Source organism: Aquarana catesbeiana, linkage group LG06, assembly GCF_042186555.1.
Source record: "Aquarana catesbeiana isolate 2022-GZ linkage group LG06, ASM4218655v1, whole genome shotgun sequence".
In the NCBI taxonomy this organism is placed as follows: domain Eukaryota; kingdom Metazoa; phylum Chordata; class Amphibia; order Anura; family Ranidae; genus Aquarana; species Aquarana catesbeiana.
In genome coordinates, this window is record NC_133329.1 from 17,667,837 (window position 1) to 17,688,007 (window position 20,171).

Sequence of the window (20,171 nt, forward strand, 5' to 3'; positions counted from 1 at the left end):
AAACCACCAAGCAATGCAGAAATCCAGAAATAATTCTATTGTTTAGCTTGCGAACTGTCCTACAGTCAAGGACTACATATCCTGATGCACGATCTGGGATCAGACCCATCTCTTTAAGGTCTATGCATAGTTTACTATCTTTCAATTGTAATTTTACTTTGGCTCTTTTATTTTTTATTGTACTAATGTTCAAGCTTTTTGTATGTTATTCTTATACATAAATTTTAAAAAATGTGAAAAAAAGGCCATAATTGGTTTAGTTCATGAAAAGTGTATAGTCCATTAACATCAAAGAAGTCTATATAGGGAGATGTTCACTTCTGTGGCAGATGGGTCATGAGAGCAAGAAGCAACTCTGGAAAAGGTATAAAAGGGAGAGCAAACAAGCACCAGCTAAGTGTAACATTAAAGAAAATGAATACTGTTAAAAGTAATACACTCACAAACTAAGGTGTAACTCAAGAATGTAGCGCTGTGAAAGAAATCCTGGCCAGCAGAGGTCCCGGTTCTGATCCACCAGAAGGTAGGAGACCGTGGTCCACGAAGCCCTAGGCGCTTCCAATGCTTCTGACCAGCTGGACCACAGTCTACTACCTTCTGGTGGATCAGAACCAGGACTTGTGTTGGCGAGGATATCCTATGCAGCGCTACATGCTGTCATAAACCAGATGTGACCAGAACTGTGTGACTGCGACAGAGTGAACCAAACATAAATAGGTGAAAAAAGTAAGTACGTTTATTAAGGTAAATGCATATAAATGTGAATACACCACCAATACAAAACAGAGTGAGAAAACCAAACAACCAAACAGTGATAACAAACCAACCAGCATATATAGCAAAATGGGAGTACCAGAATCGTAGTCAAGCCAGGCCAGGGTCATAAACAGAAGATCAGCAGATGGGGGGCCAGGAGAAAACAGACAGGGACAAGGTGGAAGGGATCAGGCTGCAGGGCAAGGATCCAGGGTTACAGGGACAGACAGGAACAGGTACAAACAGGTACAGGATACAGGAATCAGGGATCAGGTTCAGGATCAGGATAACAGGTAAACAGGATGCAGGTCAGGGCACAAGGACAATACCAGGGCAAGGTGTGTGTGCACTTGCCGGGTATTTATACTATTAGCTGCTATCAAAGTCAGGTGATGCCTGATTGCAGAAGGTAATATCTGCTCCAGGATCCATCTGCTGGTGGACGCCAGTACTGCGGCCAAAAGATGACATAACACCAGCAGGGGAAAGCTCTCCTGACAGTTCCAAACTGCCAGGGGACACCTGCTGGTGGACCTCAGTACTGCACGCCAAATGATAGATATTACCAGCTGATGAAACCTTTCCTGACACATGCTTGAGTTACACCTTAGTTTGTGAGCGTATTACTTTTAACAGTATTAAAGTTTTTTTAATGCTACACCTAACTGGCACTTATCTTCTCTCCCCTTTATGCATTTTACAGAAGAATGTATTTATAAAGCTAAACACCAGGAAAACAGCCAAATATACAGTTAAAGTACTTATACGTGAATGGTCTCACCTGCAAAACTTTTTAATGATCCTATTCAACCCGTCTTGTGATCCTAATAACCCTATCAGACAGCACAGTCTGATCCTTGGCCTTTACTGTCTACACTGCAATTAGGCAATATGGCCTGGTCTAACACTCATCCCAGTCTGTGATTGGACAGGGAAGAAGAAGCAGCATGCTGATGAGATCATCACTCCCCCCCCCCCGTTAAGAAGCCTCCAATGTCTTAGATGGACTGCAATGTGCAATGCAGTGGAGCCTTATTGGCTTACAGAGTTGCTCCTCTCAGTCTTAATTTCTGCTGTGTGTGGATGTGGGGTGGTACAGTAAGTCTACCAAGACAGATTCTGGTATTTTTACATAGAAACTCTTCTTAAAACAGCAACAGCCCCCTAACCCACTATTATTTCAATAATTTCAGTACAAATAAAGATGCTTTTCCTGGTAGTTTTAGCAGTGGCAGAATTTCTTTACCAAGCAGTACTAGGCTTGCTTTGATCGGTGGCTCCATGTAGGACACCTATAAGGTCCTTACTTTGCAGACATCCTCAGAGACCAGCAGGTCTCCTTGGGATAACTCAACCCCTGTAACAGAAAAGTAATTTTTGCCATAGCAGTCACGGAAAAACACCTGCAAAGAGAGGGGTCACCACCAGGGTCTCAGCCTGTTCCTCTACACCTGGAAAGCTCCTCTTCTGGTCCTTGCACACTCTTTAGGGCAGACGGAAGCCTTCCATCCATGCTCTTTGGTCTAAAGCAGGGATATGCAATTAGCAGACCTCCAGCTGTTGCAGAACTACAAGTCCCGTGAGGCATAGCAAGACTCTGACAGCCACAAGCATGACACCCAGAGGTAAAGGCATGATGGGGCTTGTAGTTTTGCAACAGCTGGAGGTCTGCTAATTGCATATCCCTGGCCTAAAGTATCTCAGCTTGCTGCATCCAGGGATAAGCTAAAACCAAAATTGGAGACAGCAACCACATTTGGCCCCAAGGGGTAATCTCTGAGAAAATCATGAAGCAGCTCAGACAACCAGTCAGCAGTAGCTCTGTCCCACCATCACAGCAAAGAGCCAGGACCTCATCAGGGTCAAAATCGAGGCCCATGCTTACATCTTCCTTAGGGAAGTTGTGGGAGGGGGGAGGGGTGTTGGTTCTTAATCTTTTTCTTAGATACTAGTTCTGGCATAACAGTAAGTACAGTGGAGCGCCTAATGGAGCAATAAACAGCTTTAGGCTCAAAATACCATGGGACATCGGTTTAAGGCAGTCATTGCCGAACCCAGGGCATTGCCATGGTGTCTCTACAATCTTTTTGCATGGGGCTCTCCAGAGTTCCCACTTTTTTTAAAGGTGGCAACAATGAGACGGCATCACCCCCTTTGGAACTCTGGGTAAGACCCAGCCTTGACTAACCAGATTACATCCCGCATTTCTGACCTGGACTGTCGTTATTCCTTTGGCAACAGGGAAGTTCTCTTTATCACAAATCTTTGTGTAGTGACAAAGGGAGAGGTACCTGAGGGCACCAGGTGGAGGTGGAGTGTGAGCACCTGTTCCTTTGCCATTGCATCCAGATTCGTTATGAAGAGAACTACCCTCTTCCCAAAGGAATAAAGACAGTCCAGGCTGGGAATGCAAATTTACAGAATGAACACTTTACTTGCAAACCTTCAATAACAAAATATCTAACATCAGTAGAGGGTGAGGGTACTTCCCAATACTCCTTTGATCACACACTTTGTAAGGCTCCAAATAATTAAACTTCAGTGGAAAGATCCAAGTACACAGTTTCCCATGGTGCAGTTAAAATACACTTTCAAGAAAAGGTGTAAACTGCAGGTCCCCTCCCTTCTCCATGAGGGTGTAACCCAATCATTCTCCCCTCCCCGAAGGGGCATGCACCCAGCAACGCATGCACTCACATGTTGCCCGCTGACCAGCTATAGCCAAAAAAGAGACATATTCTGCTCCACTGCACACCAAAAAACCTATACGCTCTGGCCACCATTCCTTATGAAATTTGTTTCTATGGTATGAGTGGCGGAAAAAGCTTGCCAAACCAGCTTAAGAATGGAGCTCCAAATTAGAGGACCTTACGTATTACTGCAGAAGAAGCACTACAACAGCCCTAAAGGAAAAGTGGGAAGCCACGGGGAGTTGTCCTCTTAGGCCGGCCATACACATGTCGAATTCCAAAAGAATTTTCTTTCGAAAATCTTTTTTAAGAACTTTTGTTCAAATTTCGCACCATTAGTGGGCCACAGCAACGACCAAATTTTGTACGGTCATTGAATTCTAGTGATCAGGCATGTTGGAAATTTTTTGAAAAACAAACGATTTTTTAATCAATGATGGGAGAATCGTGTGAGAAATATAATTGAAAAAGAAATGCACATGAGCACAAGAAAAGAAAATTCCCAGAAAGAAAAGAAAATTCTCTGAAAGAAAAGAAGATTCCCGGCCACGAAAATAATTTTCTTTAGCAAAATGAGGTGAAATTGAAGGCTTGGTTGAACCCAAAGCTCATCCCTATTAATGACAAAATAGCTTTTGTAAGCTGTCATTTTTTTGTCACAATTTTTTGGAAAACGAAGAAATTAAATCAAATTTGCAGTACAGCATCATCATATGAATGGGGTGGCAGTGATCAGGGATACTGACTGGTAATAGTATGTTAAAAAAAAAAATATGTATAATTTTTGTTCAGTCTTTAAGATTTATTTTTTCCTTTTAAGATTTTTTTCCTTTTTTTACAATTTTGTTTTTCACTTATTCTCATTAGAGTAATTCATTGTCACCATAGTGCAGGGGTGCGCTGGGCCAGGGGGGGAGGGTGGCAATTGCCCCCCAGGCCGCCCTAACATATTCAAAACAGCCGGCAGCCACTGCCCGCTGACAATTTATTTATTTTTCCTCTTGTGGAGGAAATCGTGCTGGGGGCACGGATGCTGGGGCCACCAACTAGCTGTTGCATTCCAGGAGTTGTAGACCGCGCTTAAGCTCCCTGTGGGTGGAGAACTGAGAGCAGCGTAGGCAGGAAACTACAAATCCCAGAGTCTTAGAGGCAGGCAGTGCATGCCAGGGAGTCAGGACACACGTGACTGGCTTGGGCTGTGGGGCTGGGCGCTGGCTGCAACTTAACCTCAGGAGCATCACCCCCTCAGGAGGCCATGCAAGGACCTGCTGAACTGAGCTGCCATCTCTGAGGTGAGAGACCCTGACACCCCCAACTGGCCCCAACATCCCATCTTCCCATACACCCCATTTACCCTACCCCAGTGCCCACCCAGTAACCTCAAAATAGCCCTCAATACTGTCTGGCTGTCAGGTCCTGCTGACCATGGCCTGTGGGTCCTGCTGGGAGCTGGCCATGGCCTGTTGGTTCTGCTGGGAGCTGACCATGGCCAGCAGATCCTGCTGGGAACTGGCCATGGTCTATTGGTCCTGCTGGCCTGCAAGTCCTGCTGGCCACTAGCCTGTAGGTAATGCTGGGAGCTGGCTATGGCCTGTGGGTCCTGCTGGGAGCTGGCCGTGGACCTGAGGGTCCTGCTGGCTACTGACCTGTGGGTCCTGCTGGCCGCTGGCCATGGCCTGTGGGTCCTTCTGGCCTGTGGGTCCTGCTGGAAGCTGACCATGGCATGTAGGTCCTGCTGGCCTGTTGGGCCTGCTGGCCATGAGCTGTGGGGCCTACTGACCACTAGCGTAGAGTGACCAGACATCCCGGACTGAGGGCACTGTCTCCAGACCAAGTCTGTCCCTGGTTTTGTCCCCGCTTTGCAGGGCCAATCCTGGTTGGGTACACCGTAAGCTGGGGCAGAGGGGGGTGTCCAGGACCGGCCCTACCATGGGTCCCGCTGGGCTCATTGGACTGCCCATTGGGCACTAATGAGGCTGCATTGATGGGCACTGATGAAGCTGCATTGATGGGCACTGATGAGGCTGAGCTGATGGGCACTGATGAGACTGCATTGATGGGCACTGGTAAGGCTGAGCTGATGGGCACTGGTGAGGCTGCATTGATGGGCACTGGTGAGGCTGCATTTACGGACACTGGTGAGGCTGCATTGATGGGCACTGATCAGGTTGCACTGATGGGCACTGGTGAGGCTGAATTGATGGGCACTGGTAAGGCTGCATTGGATGGGCACTGGTGAGGCTGCATTGATAGATACTGGTGAGGCTGAATTGATTGGCACTGATGAGGCTGCACTGATGGGCACTGGTGAGGCTGCATTGATGGGCACTGATCAGGTTGCATTGATGGGCACTGGTGAGGCTGCATTGATGGGCACTGGTAAGGCTGCATTGGATGGGCACTGGTGAGGCTGCATTGATAGATACTGGTGAGGCTGCATTGATGGGCACTGATCAGGCTGCATTGATGGGCACTGATGAGGCTGCACTGATGGGCACTGGTGAGGCTGCATTGATGGGCACTGGTAAGGCTGCATTGGATGGGCACTGGTGAGGCTGCATTGATAGATACTGGTGAGGCTGCATTGATGGGCACTGATGAGGCTGCATTGATGGGCACTGATGGGCACTGGTGAGGCTGCATTGATGGGCACTGATGAGGCTATGATGATGGGCACTGATAAGGCTGTGCTGCTGGGCACTGATGAGTTCAATATAAAACCAGATGGGCATGGATAGTGAGCTGATTCAGTGGTTCAATGGGCCAATTGACTGGACTTGCCCCCCAGGCCTAAGGCTGCCAGCCCTCCTGCCACAGTGATAATGTATTACTCTGGGGGGGTGATCAGATTTTTTTTTTTACCCTGTGATTGCTTGTTACAGCGATGATCTCTGAAACAGCAATCGTTTGAACTGTTATGAATGGCTTTCATTTATGACTCATTGTTAACTACTATGATGCTGTGATTGGCCCCCATTTATAATATGTTAAACAGACAGTAGAACACACAGAGTGAAGCTCGTCCAGTGCCAACTGAGCTGGCCGGTTTTCAATCTATGTATACCCAGTTTACCGCAGTGAATATCATCATTCACGTCCTTTTCTGTTACCTCCATCTCTTTTTCTTTCCCATTTCTGTGCCTTCTCTCACCTCTTTCTTCTACCAGAGCCCCTCTCCTTTTCTAGCTTGAGTTTAAGTTATCTGAGCATAGACAGACAGTTTATATGTCTTCTGTTTAACCTGTAGCAGGGGGGTTCGTACTCTGTTTCATTGTAGGCTATCACAGCATTATGGTTGCCCTCAAAGAGCCAGCTGCATCTGTATGCAGTAGAAAAGGAAAGCTGGCGCAAAGGACCAGATCATGGAAAGCATAACATTTTACCAATAAAATGGCTATATAAAGAGCACCATTATTAACCGCTTCAGCCCCGGAAGATTTTACCCCCTTCCTGACCAGAGCACTTTTTGCGATTCGGCACTGCGTCGCTTTAACTGACAATTGCGCGGTTGTGCCATGTTGCACCCAAACAAAATTGACGTCCTTTTTTCCCCACAAATAGAGCTTTCTTTTGGTGGTATTTGATCACCTTTGCAGTTTTTATTTTTTGCGCTTTGAACAAAAAAAGAGCGACAATTTTGAAAAAAACGCATTATTTTTTGCTATAATAAATACCCCCGATATGTATTCTTCTACATATTTTTGGTAAAAAAATCGCAATAAGCGTATATCGATTGGTTTGCGCAAAAGTTATAGCGTCTACAAAATAGGAGATAGTTTTATGCCATTTTTATTAGTAATTATTTTTTTACTAGTAATGGCGGCGATCTGCGATTTTTATCGGGACTGCGACATTATGGTAGACACGTCGGACAATTTTGACACATTTTTGGGACCATTGTCATTTTTTACAGCGATCAGCGCTATAAAATTGCATTGATTACTGTAAAAATGTCACTGGCAGTGAAGGGGGTTAACCACTAGGGGGTGGGGAGGGGTTAAGTGCGTCCTATTGTGTGTTCTAACTGAAGGGGGGAGGGGACTGTGCAGGGGAGATGACAGATCGCCGATCTGTCTGTTCTCCCCTCAGAGAACCGGAAACTGTGTGTTTACACACACAGATCCTGGTTCTTCGTGTGCCCCAAGCGATCGCGGAAGGGCGGCGGCGATCGCGCCCGCCGGGCACTCGCAACGGCTCCGTGGTCGAGCAGGAGGCGCACGCCCCCTAGTGTCCACAGGGCGAAGCGACGTTACATAACGTCGTTTCGTCCAGCCGTGCCATTCTGCCGCAGTACAACTCCCTTGGGAGTTGAAGCAGACTCTGGAAAACAGGGTAAAAAGGAGACAAGGTGCGCCAGACTAAGTGCAGTATATTGAAAACGATTTATTATAAAACAAAAGCCAATTGGCTACTCACACAGCATTGATGAAGAATGAGCATGAAAACATGGGGATGTCCGCGATCGCTATAAAGTCACTGTGCATTCCGGAGCTGTATCCCGAGAAGCGTCCCCGCGGGCTGCAGCAGATGAGTCGGCAGGGAGATGTACAGGGCCAGCCTGGTTCCTGCTTGGCGGCATGCGTGTCAGCTTGGAACGCACTCAGAGGAGTCCGTGAACCGGAAGTGACGTATGGGCGTGTCAGGTGACGCGTTTCAAAGCTTCCGCTTTTTCTTCAGATCTGATTGGCTGCTGGAGATGTCTGTCTTTTATGGGCTCTTGTGTTTAACCATAAGATTTAGGGGCCAGAGACAAATTGCAAGTAAAAACATATTCCCTACTAAATACACTGAATTAAATGAATAAAACTATAGAGGTTCATACTCTATACTCATAATATATGAAGATATATACCACGAACCAGGCTGGCCCTGTACATCTTCCCTGCCGACACATCTGCTGCAGCCCGCGGGGACGCTCCTCAGGATACAGCTCCGGAATACACAGTGACTTTATAGAGATCACGGACATTTGGATCCGAAATTCGTAAACGAAATTTCGTATTTCGTACAGAATTTGTATGCCTAAAAATTCGTATTTCGGATTCGTGCGAATGTACGAATTTCCAGGAAATTCATCCGAATTTTCGATTCGTACAAAACGAACATTCGTACGAAAGCACATTTCTAGTGTCTACCACAGAACGACATTTGGCTTCCCTTGACACTAGTAGGGTAGCACTCTGACCCTATCTAGTTAGACGGTAGCTGCAGGTCTGGGGTCTGGGGCCTGGAGACCTAGGGCCTGAACCTAGTATTGCCTCTGACAAATTACTGCCTGCTTAATGAGACACAACAGAGCCCCAACTTTTAGTACATCGATTGTTAACAATACAAACACTGAAGACGAATTGTTGTCCAGTACTTACCCTGCACTTGGCCTGGATTACATGGTCCAGTTTTTCCTGCCGCTTGCTGTTGTCGTTCTTTGTCCTATTAAGCTGTTGGTTGAGATGCATCGATAAAGTTTTTTTCTGATCTTCTGCAACCATTGTTTCATTTGCTGATTTCAATTCTTGTATCTCATTTTCCCTTTTCATATTTAGTGTGTTCAGATCATCTTCTGTTAGTTGAATGGAAGCAAAAACAGTAATTTGGGTTTATTGTATTATGCCAGACCTTCTGGGCAGCCATTTGACCTTTCAACTTAAAAAAAAAAAAAGTTTAATGGCCACACTGTCATGACATTATTTTAATTTTGGGAAAGCATTGAGTTTCAACAATTTTAATGAGCCTCCAGGTCTGTATAAGATCTGTTCTTAAAGGAGAGCTTTTAGCTGTAAAACAAACTTCTGTTAAATAGATATTTTGCCAGGGGAAGCTGTTATTGAAGGACGGGTCAGAGGAGCTTTGTTACAAATAAGAAAGGGTATGGCCAGTAGGGATGGGCTTTGTGTTTTGAACAACCATGAGATCAACTCAAACCTAAACGGTTTACAGTTTGTTGAACGGGAAAATGAAATGGGCAGTAGGGATGAGCCGATGGTTTAGTTCAAACTTTGGCTGTTCGGCTTTCTACCGCTTTTATATATGACAGCTTCCCTCTGCCTCTGGTTCTTAAGGATACCGCAGATGGCCTCTACAACTAAGCCTCCACTGGTTGAAACATGATAGAGAGGGTTCTCCCTACCAAGCTGAAGCAATTTTTTATAAGAGGAGTTCACTATATGCTAAGGCAGTGTGCAGACGGGTGCCATCTTGTTGTAATCCTAACTAGTCCCACTAAATGATATTTTTTTTTTTCCATTTTTTTGTGGATCGAGATCCCAGTGAACCAGACTTTGCTCAGTTCACTCTTTACTAATAATGGCCTAAATTGAAAATGATTAGCCAGGGACATTTTTTTACTCCTGCTGTATAATTTTCCCTGGAGATTTACCTTCTTTCATCTTCTGTTGCTTAGTCAGGTCTTGGTCAATTTTCATGATAGACATTCTGAAGGTATCTTTGGACTTTATGAAGTCGTGAAGAACGGACGCTGCCTGTAAGATAACGGAGAACAGTGAGAACCAATTATTACAAATTCTATTTTCATCATGTTCTGCCATTTTACAACTGATTGTGGAATATGGGAGCTCTGTACTCATATGAAGCAACCCTAGATTCTAATTGCATATGTAGCCAGGTGCTGGATAACTTTCCCTGTGTCATTGTAAGATATTCTGCAACACCAGCTGCAGTGAGCCTGTTTCCCTCAGCCTGGACGCTGTGTCATCATCTTCTGAATGCAGAGCAAGTAGAGACCACAGCTGAGAGCAAGGGATCATGGGATATGTGTTCTGATGAGAAAGAATTTGCATTGGAGCCAAACTGTTACAGACTACAAGTTCCAGCCGGCTGGGAGAGAGAGAAGAATGCTGGGTGAGGACATAAATAGCCTGGTCTGGGGAGGAGCATTTCTCTGGGGACCATGGCCTTCAGCTGAGAGCAGGGACCCAGGCACTCCTGGGGATGCGAGCAGGCACCGCAGCCTAGACAGCGTGGAGAGTCTCCAGTGTACAAGTGGATCCATCATTGCCAGCTCCCTATCAGCTGTTGGGGGGTCGCTCTCAATGTTACCGGTACAGTTACAGCAGAATCCCAGTTTCTACAGGTACATGACCAGGCACCCATCACTGGTTGCAGATTTTTCAAGAGCCTGTTCCAGGACATCCTATTCTCTTGAGCCTTGGTATCATCAGGATTGGTGAGTGGGCAGAAGCCCATCCTTTGTACACCCTACAAAGACACTGCATGCAGACACCTTGATCCCATCTCTTTACATTAAAGCCGCAAAAAGGAAACGCTTTGCACGTGCTATTTTCTGTTGCTGGCTGCCAATGCACAGCAATCCTGTTGGGGCCTTGTTGAGCTAGCTGAAGAGACTGAACATCCACATCACAAGGACTCCTCCACTCTTCTTTTACTTTCAAAATGTTTTTATTTTTCTCAAAGAGCAAAGAAAATTTAAAAAAAAAGAGTAAAACATGTACAGTGAGGATGTGTGGGATACATGTAGGGTCGAGCTTCGAGTTCGAGTCGAACCCATGTTCGACTCGAACATCGTGTGTTCGACCGTTCGCCAAATTGCGAACGTTATGGGCCGTTCGCGCCAAATTCGAGTGGCGCGTCACGGCACATAATTCACTGTGGCATCGCAGTGCATTGCTGGCTGATGATTGGCCAAGCATGCACTATGACCCGCATGCTTGGCCAATCACAGTCCGTGGGACACGCTTGTCCTTTTTTTCGGCAGCTGGCCGTGTTGAGCCGCAACATGCGGAAGACTTGGTAGAGTGGATGACCAAGCCGTCCTCATTCTCCTCATCCTTTCTCACTCAGGCTCAGGGTACTTTGTCTGGAAAAGCAGCTGCCAACGCGGCCTCTTCCCTCGGCTCAATGGCATCAGTCACTCCTTCCCTAGCCCCACCATGTCCTCCTGAGGAGTCCCCCGAACTGTTTGACCACAGTGTTGGGTACATGCTCCAGGAGGATGCCCAGTGTTTTGAAGGCTCCAATAATGGTACTCAGCTAGAGGAAGGCAGTAACGTGAGCCCAGACATAGGGGGTGCCCAAGAAGGACAGCAATCTGGCAGTCATGTTCCCCCATCTGCAACATACTGCCAGGTTTGCTCCAGTGATGAGGAGGGAGGGGATGATAAGGTCACCGACTCCCCATGGGTGCCTAATAGGAGAGAGGAGGAGGAGGAGGAGGAGGAGAAGGAGGCACATCACCAACGAGGCAGGATACCCTCCAGGGGCCAGCTTAAGGGCAGCACACCGACTGCATCACAACGCAGAGCTCCGCATGTGCAGGGCGCTGCTGTCTCTGTGCGTTATTCCAAAAGTTCTTTGGTGTGGGCCTTTTTTGGGACGAGTGCATCAGATCCTACTACTGCTATTTGCAACATATGTCTCAAGAGTATCTCGCGTGGCCAAAACATCACCCGCTTGGGCACCACATGCTTGACCAGACATATGTTGACCTGCCATCATGCAGTTAATTGGCAAGCATACCTAAAAGACCCACACCAAAAAACAAAGAGGACCTCTCCTTGCTCCTCATCAGCTGGGATCTCCAACCCCCCCTCCAAGACCTGCACTGAGAGGAATGAAGGTGTAGAATTAGGTGTGTCACAGCCAAGTACTTGCGGGCAACCTGCTATCAGTACACCGACATCAGATTGTACCAGGCAAATTTCCCTGCCCCAGCTGCGTACCACCGAAAGAAGTTCACTCCCAGCCATGCACATGCCCAGCGGTTGAATGCTAGCTTGGCTAAATTGCTAGAACTTCAACTGCTGCCTTTTCAGTTGGTAGACTCTGCCCCCTTCCGTGAATTTGTGGAATGTGCGGTTCCTCAGTGGCAGGTTCCCAAACGCCACTTTTTCTCATGGAAGGCGATTCCGGCTCTCTACCGGCATGTGGAAGGCAATGTCTTGGCCTCGCTGGACAGGGCGGTCAGCGGTAAGGTGCATATTATCGCTGACTCGTGGTCCAGCAGGCATGGACAAGGACATTACCTAAGTTTCACGGCGCATTGGGTGACTCTTCTGGCAGCTGGGAAGGATGCAGGACAAGGTGCAGTAGTGTTGGAGGCTGTTCCACCACCACGCCTCCAAAATGCTACCACTGGTGATTCTGACACACCTCTCTACTCCACCCCCCTTGGGGGACAGGAGCCACACTGGGGCAGAGATTCTGCCAGCTCTGGAGGGGCAGGCTCAGAGGTGGTTGATGCCACGCCAGCTTAAGGCAGGAATGGTGGTTTGCGACAATGGCATCAACCTCCTCTCTGCCCTCCGACAGGGACAACCGACCCATGTGCCCTGTTTGGCTCACATCCTTAACTTGGTGGTGCAGCGGTTCTTGGGCAGGTACCCGGGCTTACAGGATGTGCTGAGGCAGGCCAGAAAAGTCTGTGAGCATTTCCGCCGGTCATATAATGCCAGTGCTCGGCTGTCTGACCTCCAAAAGGAATTTAACCTGCCCAAGAACCGCCTAATCTGTGACATGCCCACCAGGTGGAACTCAACGTTGGCCATGCTGCAGCAGCTGCACATGAAGCAGAGGGCCATTAATGAGTACCTGTGCGACTATGGCACCAGGACAGGGTCAAGGAAGCTTGTTTTTTTTTCCCCACGCCAGTGGGCCATGATCAGGGATGCATGCACTGTCCTGTCACCATTTGAGGAGGCCACGAGGATGGTGAGCAGTGACAGTGCTTGCATCAGTGACACTTTCCACCTTGTCCACCTGTTGGAGCACACGCTGCGTGGAATAATGGACAGGGCACTTGAGGCAGAACAGAGTCAGGAAGAGGAGGACTTCCTTAGCTCTCAAGGCCCCCTTTATCCAGACAGTGTTCCTGCATGCCTGCCGATCACACAGGAAGAGGACGAGGAGGAGGATTGTGTCAGCATGGAGGTGGAGCCTGGCACTCAGCATCAGCAGCAGTCTTTAAGGGATCACTTACAGTCCCAAGAAACCCATGGACTTGTACGTGGCTGGGAGGAGGTGGCTGCGGATCATGTCGTCCTTAGTGACCCAGAGGACTCCGGACCGAATGCCTCAGCAAACCTACGCTGCATGGCCTCCCTGATCCTGCAAAGCCTGCGGAAGGATCCTCGTATTCATGGTATAAAGGAGAGGGATCAATACTGGCTAGCAACCCTCCTTGATCCACGTTACAAGGGTAAGGTTGCGGACCTTATTTTGCCGTCGCAGAGCAAGCAGAGGATGAAACATCTTCGGGAGGCCTTGCATAAAGGTCTGGGCAATGCATTCCCAGAGACTGGGAGGTTACAAACTCCTGTTCCTGGACAACGTGTTGCTGAGGCTTCGGTCAGTCAAAGAAGGAGCGGTGGAGAAGGTGGCCGTCTGACCGATGCGTTCAGACAATTTTTTAGTCCGCAGTCCCAAGGTATGATCAGTTCCAGCAACCATCGCCAGCGTCTGTTTTACATGGTGCAGGAATACCTAGGGGCAAGATCTGACTTGGACACCTTTCTCATCGAAAGTCCTCTGGGTTACTGGGTCTTGAGGATGGATCACTGGCCAGAGCTTGCACAGTATGCAATTGAGCTACTGGCCTGTCCTGCATCCAGCGTTCTTTCGGAACGCACATTCAGTGCTGCTGGAGGCTTTGTAACTGATCACAGGGTGCGCCTGTCCACCAACTCAGTCGATCGACTGACGTTCATAAAAATGAATCAGTCTTGGACCACCAGATACCAAGCACCTGATACTGATGTAACCGAATAATTTTTTTTGAAATGTCAGATCCCTTCAAGACTGCCTATGCTGATGCTGAGTGACTATCCTGTTATGCTCAGTGACTATCCTCTTCCTCCTCAATGATCATGCTGATAGCTTGTAAGAATATTTTTGGTTCTGGGTGCCGCCACCAGTGGCTAAGGCCTAATTTTTCAGCCCTTGTTTAACAGGAGAGCATGTAATTACAATTTTTGATGCAATATTTTGCAAGGAGGATTCGTTGCTGCGCTCAACTAGAGTATTTGTGAGGGGTTGCAGTGTTGTGGCACCAGCACCAGTGCCTAAGGCCCCATTTTCAGCCCCTGTTTAACAGGGGCGTGTAATTACAATTTTTAAACAATATTTTGCAGGAGGGCTCGTTCCTGTGCTCTAACTAGAGTATCTGTGAGGGGTTGCAGTGTTGTGGCACCAGTGCCTAAGGCCCAATTTTTCTGCCCCTGTTCAACAGGGATATGTAATTACAATTCTTGATCTAATATTTCATAGCAGGGCCCGTTTCTGCGCCCACCAAGGGTAACTGTGAGGACTTACAGTGTTGTGGCACCACCACCACCACCAAAGGCCCAATTTTTCTGACCCTGTTCAACAGGAGCATGTAATTACAATTCTTGATCTAATATTTCACAGCAGGGCCCGTTCCTGTGCCCACCAAGAGTAACTGTGAGGGCTTACAGTGTTGTGGCAACACCAACACCTAAGGCCCCAATTTCTGCAGGGTATATAGGGCAGGCCCCTACTTTCAAACATCCAACTTACAAACGACTCCTACTTGCAAACGGAAGGAGATAACAGGAAGTGAGATGAAATCTACCCCTAGGAAGGGAAATTCTCTCCTGTAAGAGTTAATATGGGAGAAACGTTTCTCCTCTCCACTGATGCTTTATCACCAATCCTTGTTTCACTAAAAACCCCAAATTGGCAAAAAACATTTGTCATTGGGACAGAGAGTGAGGTGAAATCTTCTGAAGAGGTGCACAGACAGCAAAACAAATGTCACAGGGGTGATAACCCTTCCCTATTTTTTCCAAAAAGCTTAAAATAGATTTTTTGGCTCGAGCTACACTTTAAAAATGTACCAGTTCAAAATTACAAACAGATTCTACTTAACAACAAACCTACAGTCCCTGCCTTGTTTGCACCGCCTGTATACTGCTGTTCAGAGTATATAGGGCCTGGGGGCCCCATGCCTTTCCTTTTTTTAATTTGGGTGCGGGGTTCCCCTTAATATCCATACAAGACCCAAAGGGCCTGGTAATGAACTGGGGGGTACTCATGCCATTTGTCTCACTGATTTTCATCCATATTGCCAGGACCCGACATTACATTAAAGCCGCAAGCAGTTATAAATGACTTTTATTCCTTCAAAAATGTAATTTTGTGCAGGGACTGTTCTAAGCACAGGAAACACGCGCCACTTTACAAGCATACTATAGACACCCGCCAGGTATGATATTTAAAGGAATATTTCACTTTTTTTTTTTTTTTTTGTACTTTAAGCATCATTAAAATCACTGCTCCCGAAAAAATGGCCGTTTTTAAAACTTTTTTTTGCATTGATACATGCCCCCTGGGGCAGGGCCCGGGTCCCCAAACCCTTTTTAGGACAATACCATGCAAATTAGCCTTTAAAATTAGCACTTTTGATTTCAAGCGTTCAAGTCCCATATACTTCAATGGGGTTCTAAAGTTTGGGCAAATTTTCGGTCCGTTCGCAGGTTCTGGTGCGAACCGAACCGGGGGGTGTTCAGCTCATCCCTAGATACAAGTCACATAATAACAATGAACAGACAAGAGATGGGACAATCTCTGAAGTTCTAAAATAGACCTGTACGCATACCACCTCTGGCGGAAGCTTCCGCCAGAGGTTAGAGGTTCTTAATTCTTGAGTCATGGCAACCCCCAGGGAAGGCGGAAGGAGCAGGGGGGTCCTCCCCTTGGCACCCATATTGGGAACTTACTGTGCCAGGCAGTGGGACACCCCCCCCCCCAGGGAGGGCCCCCTCACAAAATATTTTGAATGCTAGGGAATAGCCCTAGTGTAATCCCAGTAGAAATTGTGTGGGATACCAGAGTGGGAAAGAGGAAGGAAAGCTAGAGATAAGAAGGAAATAGAATAGAGTGTGGGGGAATAGAGGTAAAGAGGTAGAATCATTCACCAGAACATTGGGTTAAACTTTGGGGGGGTGTAATACCCGGGGTGATTCAGATTCTCATAAATAGGGCCCAAGGTTCCCTGGTAATTTCGAACTTGTGTGCTGAGTCTGAAAGGATACTAGCCAGTTTTTCTTGGGCCATAATCCATGAGACTTTCCATTTGACCGCCTTTTTTGAGACTGAGGGTTGCTTTAAGGCCTTAGCTAGGGTTAGTTTGGCCCCTAACAACATGAAGTGTTGTTAGGAGCCAAACTGGTTACATCTGGAGATCCTTGGAATATATGAATTCAGTAGAGCGTCCTCTGGGGACCTGGGGATCTCGCAGCTCGTGACCTTTTTAATAAGGTTAAAGATCTTTCTGCAGAAAGACCTGATTTTAGGGCACTCCCATCAGATATGGGCTAACGTGCCCAAAATTTGGCACGCCCTAAAACATAGGGGATCCGCTGAGGGATAAATTGTGGCTAGTGTGGTGGGGGTCATGTACCATCTAGTCATGACCTTTATGTTTTCTTCCATTAGGGATGTGTTGAGAATGCCCTTAAATGAAGTGGACAGGGTGGAGTGCCAGGTCTCCAGGTTCCACTGAAATTGGAGGTCATCCTCTGAGGCTAACATATATGGGGATTTACTTGATGGCTTGGAGAGTGACGCCTAGATGACTGAAATCCTGCCCCTCTGCTCCATGGCTTGACCACACCACAGCTCAAAGGGTGTGAATTTGGGGGGTTCAGGTTTATCTTTCCAGATGCTGTGTAGAAAGTGCGAGATTTGACTGTATTGGAAATGTTCCGATTGTGGAAGATCTCATTTGCTGGCATAATGGGCTAGGGAGATGGGGCCCCTAGGTGTAAAATATTGTCGTATATGGTACAGCCCTTACCCAGCCACCACTGGAAGGCTTTAATATCGATCCCTGGAGAAAAATTTGGATTACGAAACAAATGTGACAGGGGATTCATTCCTGAAATGAGGTGTGGTTCCTATCTTAATGTGTCCCACAAAGAAAAGGAGTGAGAGAGTGTAGGGGCTAGGATTGGTGGACGGTTTCTGGGTGGGTTCCAGAGGAGAAAGTCCAGCGTGTAGTGTGGTACAGCCTGGCGCTCCATCTGAACCCAATCAGGTTTTTCCCTGTATGTATAGATTGTGGAGAGTTGGGCTAATCTGAAGGCTTGGTAGTATCTGTATAGGTGAGGGAGACTCAGTCCGCCTTGTTTACGGGGGAGGTATAGGGCTTGTTGTCCAATCCTATATCCAGATGTTCCCCAGAAAAACTTAAGTATTTTGCCCTGAAAGGACCTAAGGTGGTCTCTCCTTATTGGGATGGGGAGGGAGCGGAACAGGTAGAGTATTCTAGGGAGCATTGTCATTTTGATGGCATTTATTCTCCCTAACCATGAGAGGTTTTGTTTGGACCAGGACTTTAGATCTTGTTCTAGTATGTGGTACATAGGGGGGTAATTTCTGGTATATAACGTGTCAAATTTGGAGGTAAGGGAAATACCCAAATAGTTGATGGAAGAGTCGTTCCAGTCAAATTTGAAGTTTTGTTTCAGCAATAATACCGTCTCTGGGGCGAGAGAGATGTTTAGGGCTTGGGATTTGTTATAGTTGACATGAAGGACAGAGATGTTCCCAAAGGAGGTAAGGGTACTACAAAGGTTGGGTAAGGTGGTTAAAGGCGAGGTGATGAATAAAATTAGATTGTCAGCGAAGAGGCCGCATTTGTGGACCTGAGGGCCACAAGACACTCCTTTGATATCAGGATTTTCACGTATTGCTATTGCTAGGGTCTCTATGGCTATAGCGAAAATCAGTGGTGATAGCTGGCAGCCTTGTCTTGTGCCTCTAGCAATGTGAATGGGGGAGGAATAATAGCCTTGTAGACGTATTAGTGCTTTGGGAGAGGAGTATAGGGCTCTCATGATGCCTAGGAAGTGGTGACCAAAGCCCCAATGCTCCAACAGGGTTAAGATATATGGTCAGGACACTGAGTCAAATGCTTTCTGTATATCGAGGGAAAGCAGTAATCCCTGTTGTTTAGTGCCCCAGGCCAATTGGATTTGAGGACGGAAATTATATTTATGGCCCTTCTGGTTTAGTCTGGGCCTTGTCTCCCTGGAATGAAACCCACCTGATCCTTGTGGATGTAAGAACTTATGAAAAAAGCTAGTCAGTTTGCTAGGATTTTGGTGAGGATTTTCAGGTCGTTGTTTATGAATGATATTGGTCGATAATTACCTACCTCCTCTGGGTTCTTGTCAGGTTTTGGGATAACAGTGATGAAAGCTGTATTTAGGTCGGAGCTAAGGGGGTCACTTTGGCATTGAAGAATTTGGCCATGTATGGGGCTAGGGTATCAGCAAAAGCTTTGTAATATGGGACCAACAGTCTGCCTGGGCCAGGGGCGGAGCCCCTTTTTAGATGTCTAATGACCTCCAAAATTTCCTCTACCGTGATAGATTTTTCCATAATGGTTTTATGCTGATCTGAGAGTGAGGGGATGGGGAGGGTTTTGAGGAATTGAGATATGGTGTGTTGATTACCCTTCGAAGTGGGGCTATAAAGTTTATCATAGAAGTCTCTGAAAGCTACCATGATTTTGGTGGGATCAGATGTTGTTGGTTGACCATGTGTCAGGATCTTGGGAAGAGAGTGGATCCTCTGCCTGGGGGACAGTTTGGAAGCCAGCATTGGACCAAGTTTGTCCTTCTGGGTATAGAATTTAGCGCCACTCCAGTTATTTTGCTTCTCTGCTCGAACTGTGAGAGCCAGGTTCATCTCCAATCTGGCTGCATCTATTTGAGACGTAGGAACCCCTGAGGGATCCCTTTTGTGTCTCGCCCTTAGAGACGAGTACACCTGTTCCAAGTGAGCCTTATATACCATTCTTTCTCTTTTAATTGGAGTAGCGATTTGGATTAGCTTCCCCCTTATGGTGACTTTATGGGCAGCCCACAACATCTCCGCTGAGATGTTACCTGTCTCATTCAGGTTAAAATATTCTAGTAGGACTTTGTCCGATAAAATGGATTCATTTAGCCTCCACTGAGTGTATTTGGGGTGTTGAGATTTTTTAAAGAGTAATACGGTCACTATAGAATGGTCTGAAAGTGTTGTGTCAATAATTTTGGAGCTAGAGACATGGGGGAGATATTGTGTGGCCATTAGGATGTGGTCTATCCTAGCATAGGACTGGTAGGGACTAGAGAAATGAGTGTAATCCCTCTTCAATGGGTTCTTCTCTCGCCAGACATCTGCCAGGACTTCTGCATAAACTAGTCTAGCTATTTTGAGGCTAGCCCTGGTAGGACGGGTTAGGAGGGCTTTGGACAGATTGGACTTATCCATTCCCTGGTTGAATGTTATTTTGGAGTCTCCTCCTAAAATGGGAGTCCCCTCCAAGAGGTGGTTCAATTTATCCCACATCGATTCAAAAAATTTAAATTGGCCTTTGTTGGGGGCGTAGTATGAGATAAAGAAGTATAAATGGCCTTCTATGGACCCTTTGACTAGAATAAATCTGCCTTCCGGGTCTTTATAATCTGTCTGCCAGGTGAAGTTACAAGCCTTGGAGAATAGTATAGCGACCCCTTTAGTCTTTCCCTCTGCCTTCGCCAAGTAAAACAGGGGATATTAATGGTGGAGAAATTTAGGGCTGTACCATTGAGGGAAATTTATTTCCTGTACCATAATAATGTCCAGCTTGAGGGATTTGTATTTATCGAAGATCTTTCTCCTCTTGAGAGGGGAATTCAAGCCCTGAGCGTTATGTGTAGCTAAATTGAGTGTGGGAGCATTAGCCATGGAGCAGAAGAA

At 46.8% G+C, this 20,171-nt stretch overlaps 1 protein-coding gene across 2 annotated transcripts in view; it reads right to left on the reverse strand.

Moving 5' to 3' along the window:
- Nucleotides 1–20,171, reverse strand: part of LOC141148192 (guanylate-binding protein 5-like) — a 123,605-nt gene that overhangs the window by 23,697 nt on the left and 79,737 nt on the right. For both annotated transcript variants that reach the window (XM_073635402.1, XM_073635401.1), the window contains exons 9-10: nt 9,823–9,925; nt 8,813–9,006 (exon numbers count right to left, since the gene is read on the reverse strand). In XM_073635402.1, the coding sequence (XP_073491503.1) occupies nt 8,813–9,006; nt 9,823–9,925 (297 nt within the window). The remainder of the gene's footprint in view (nt 1–8,812; nt 9,007–9,822; nt 9,926–20,171) is intronic.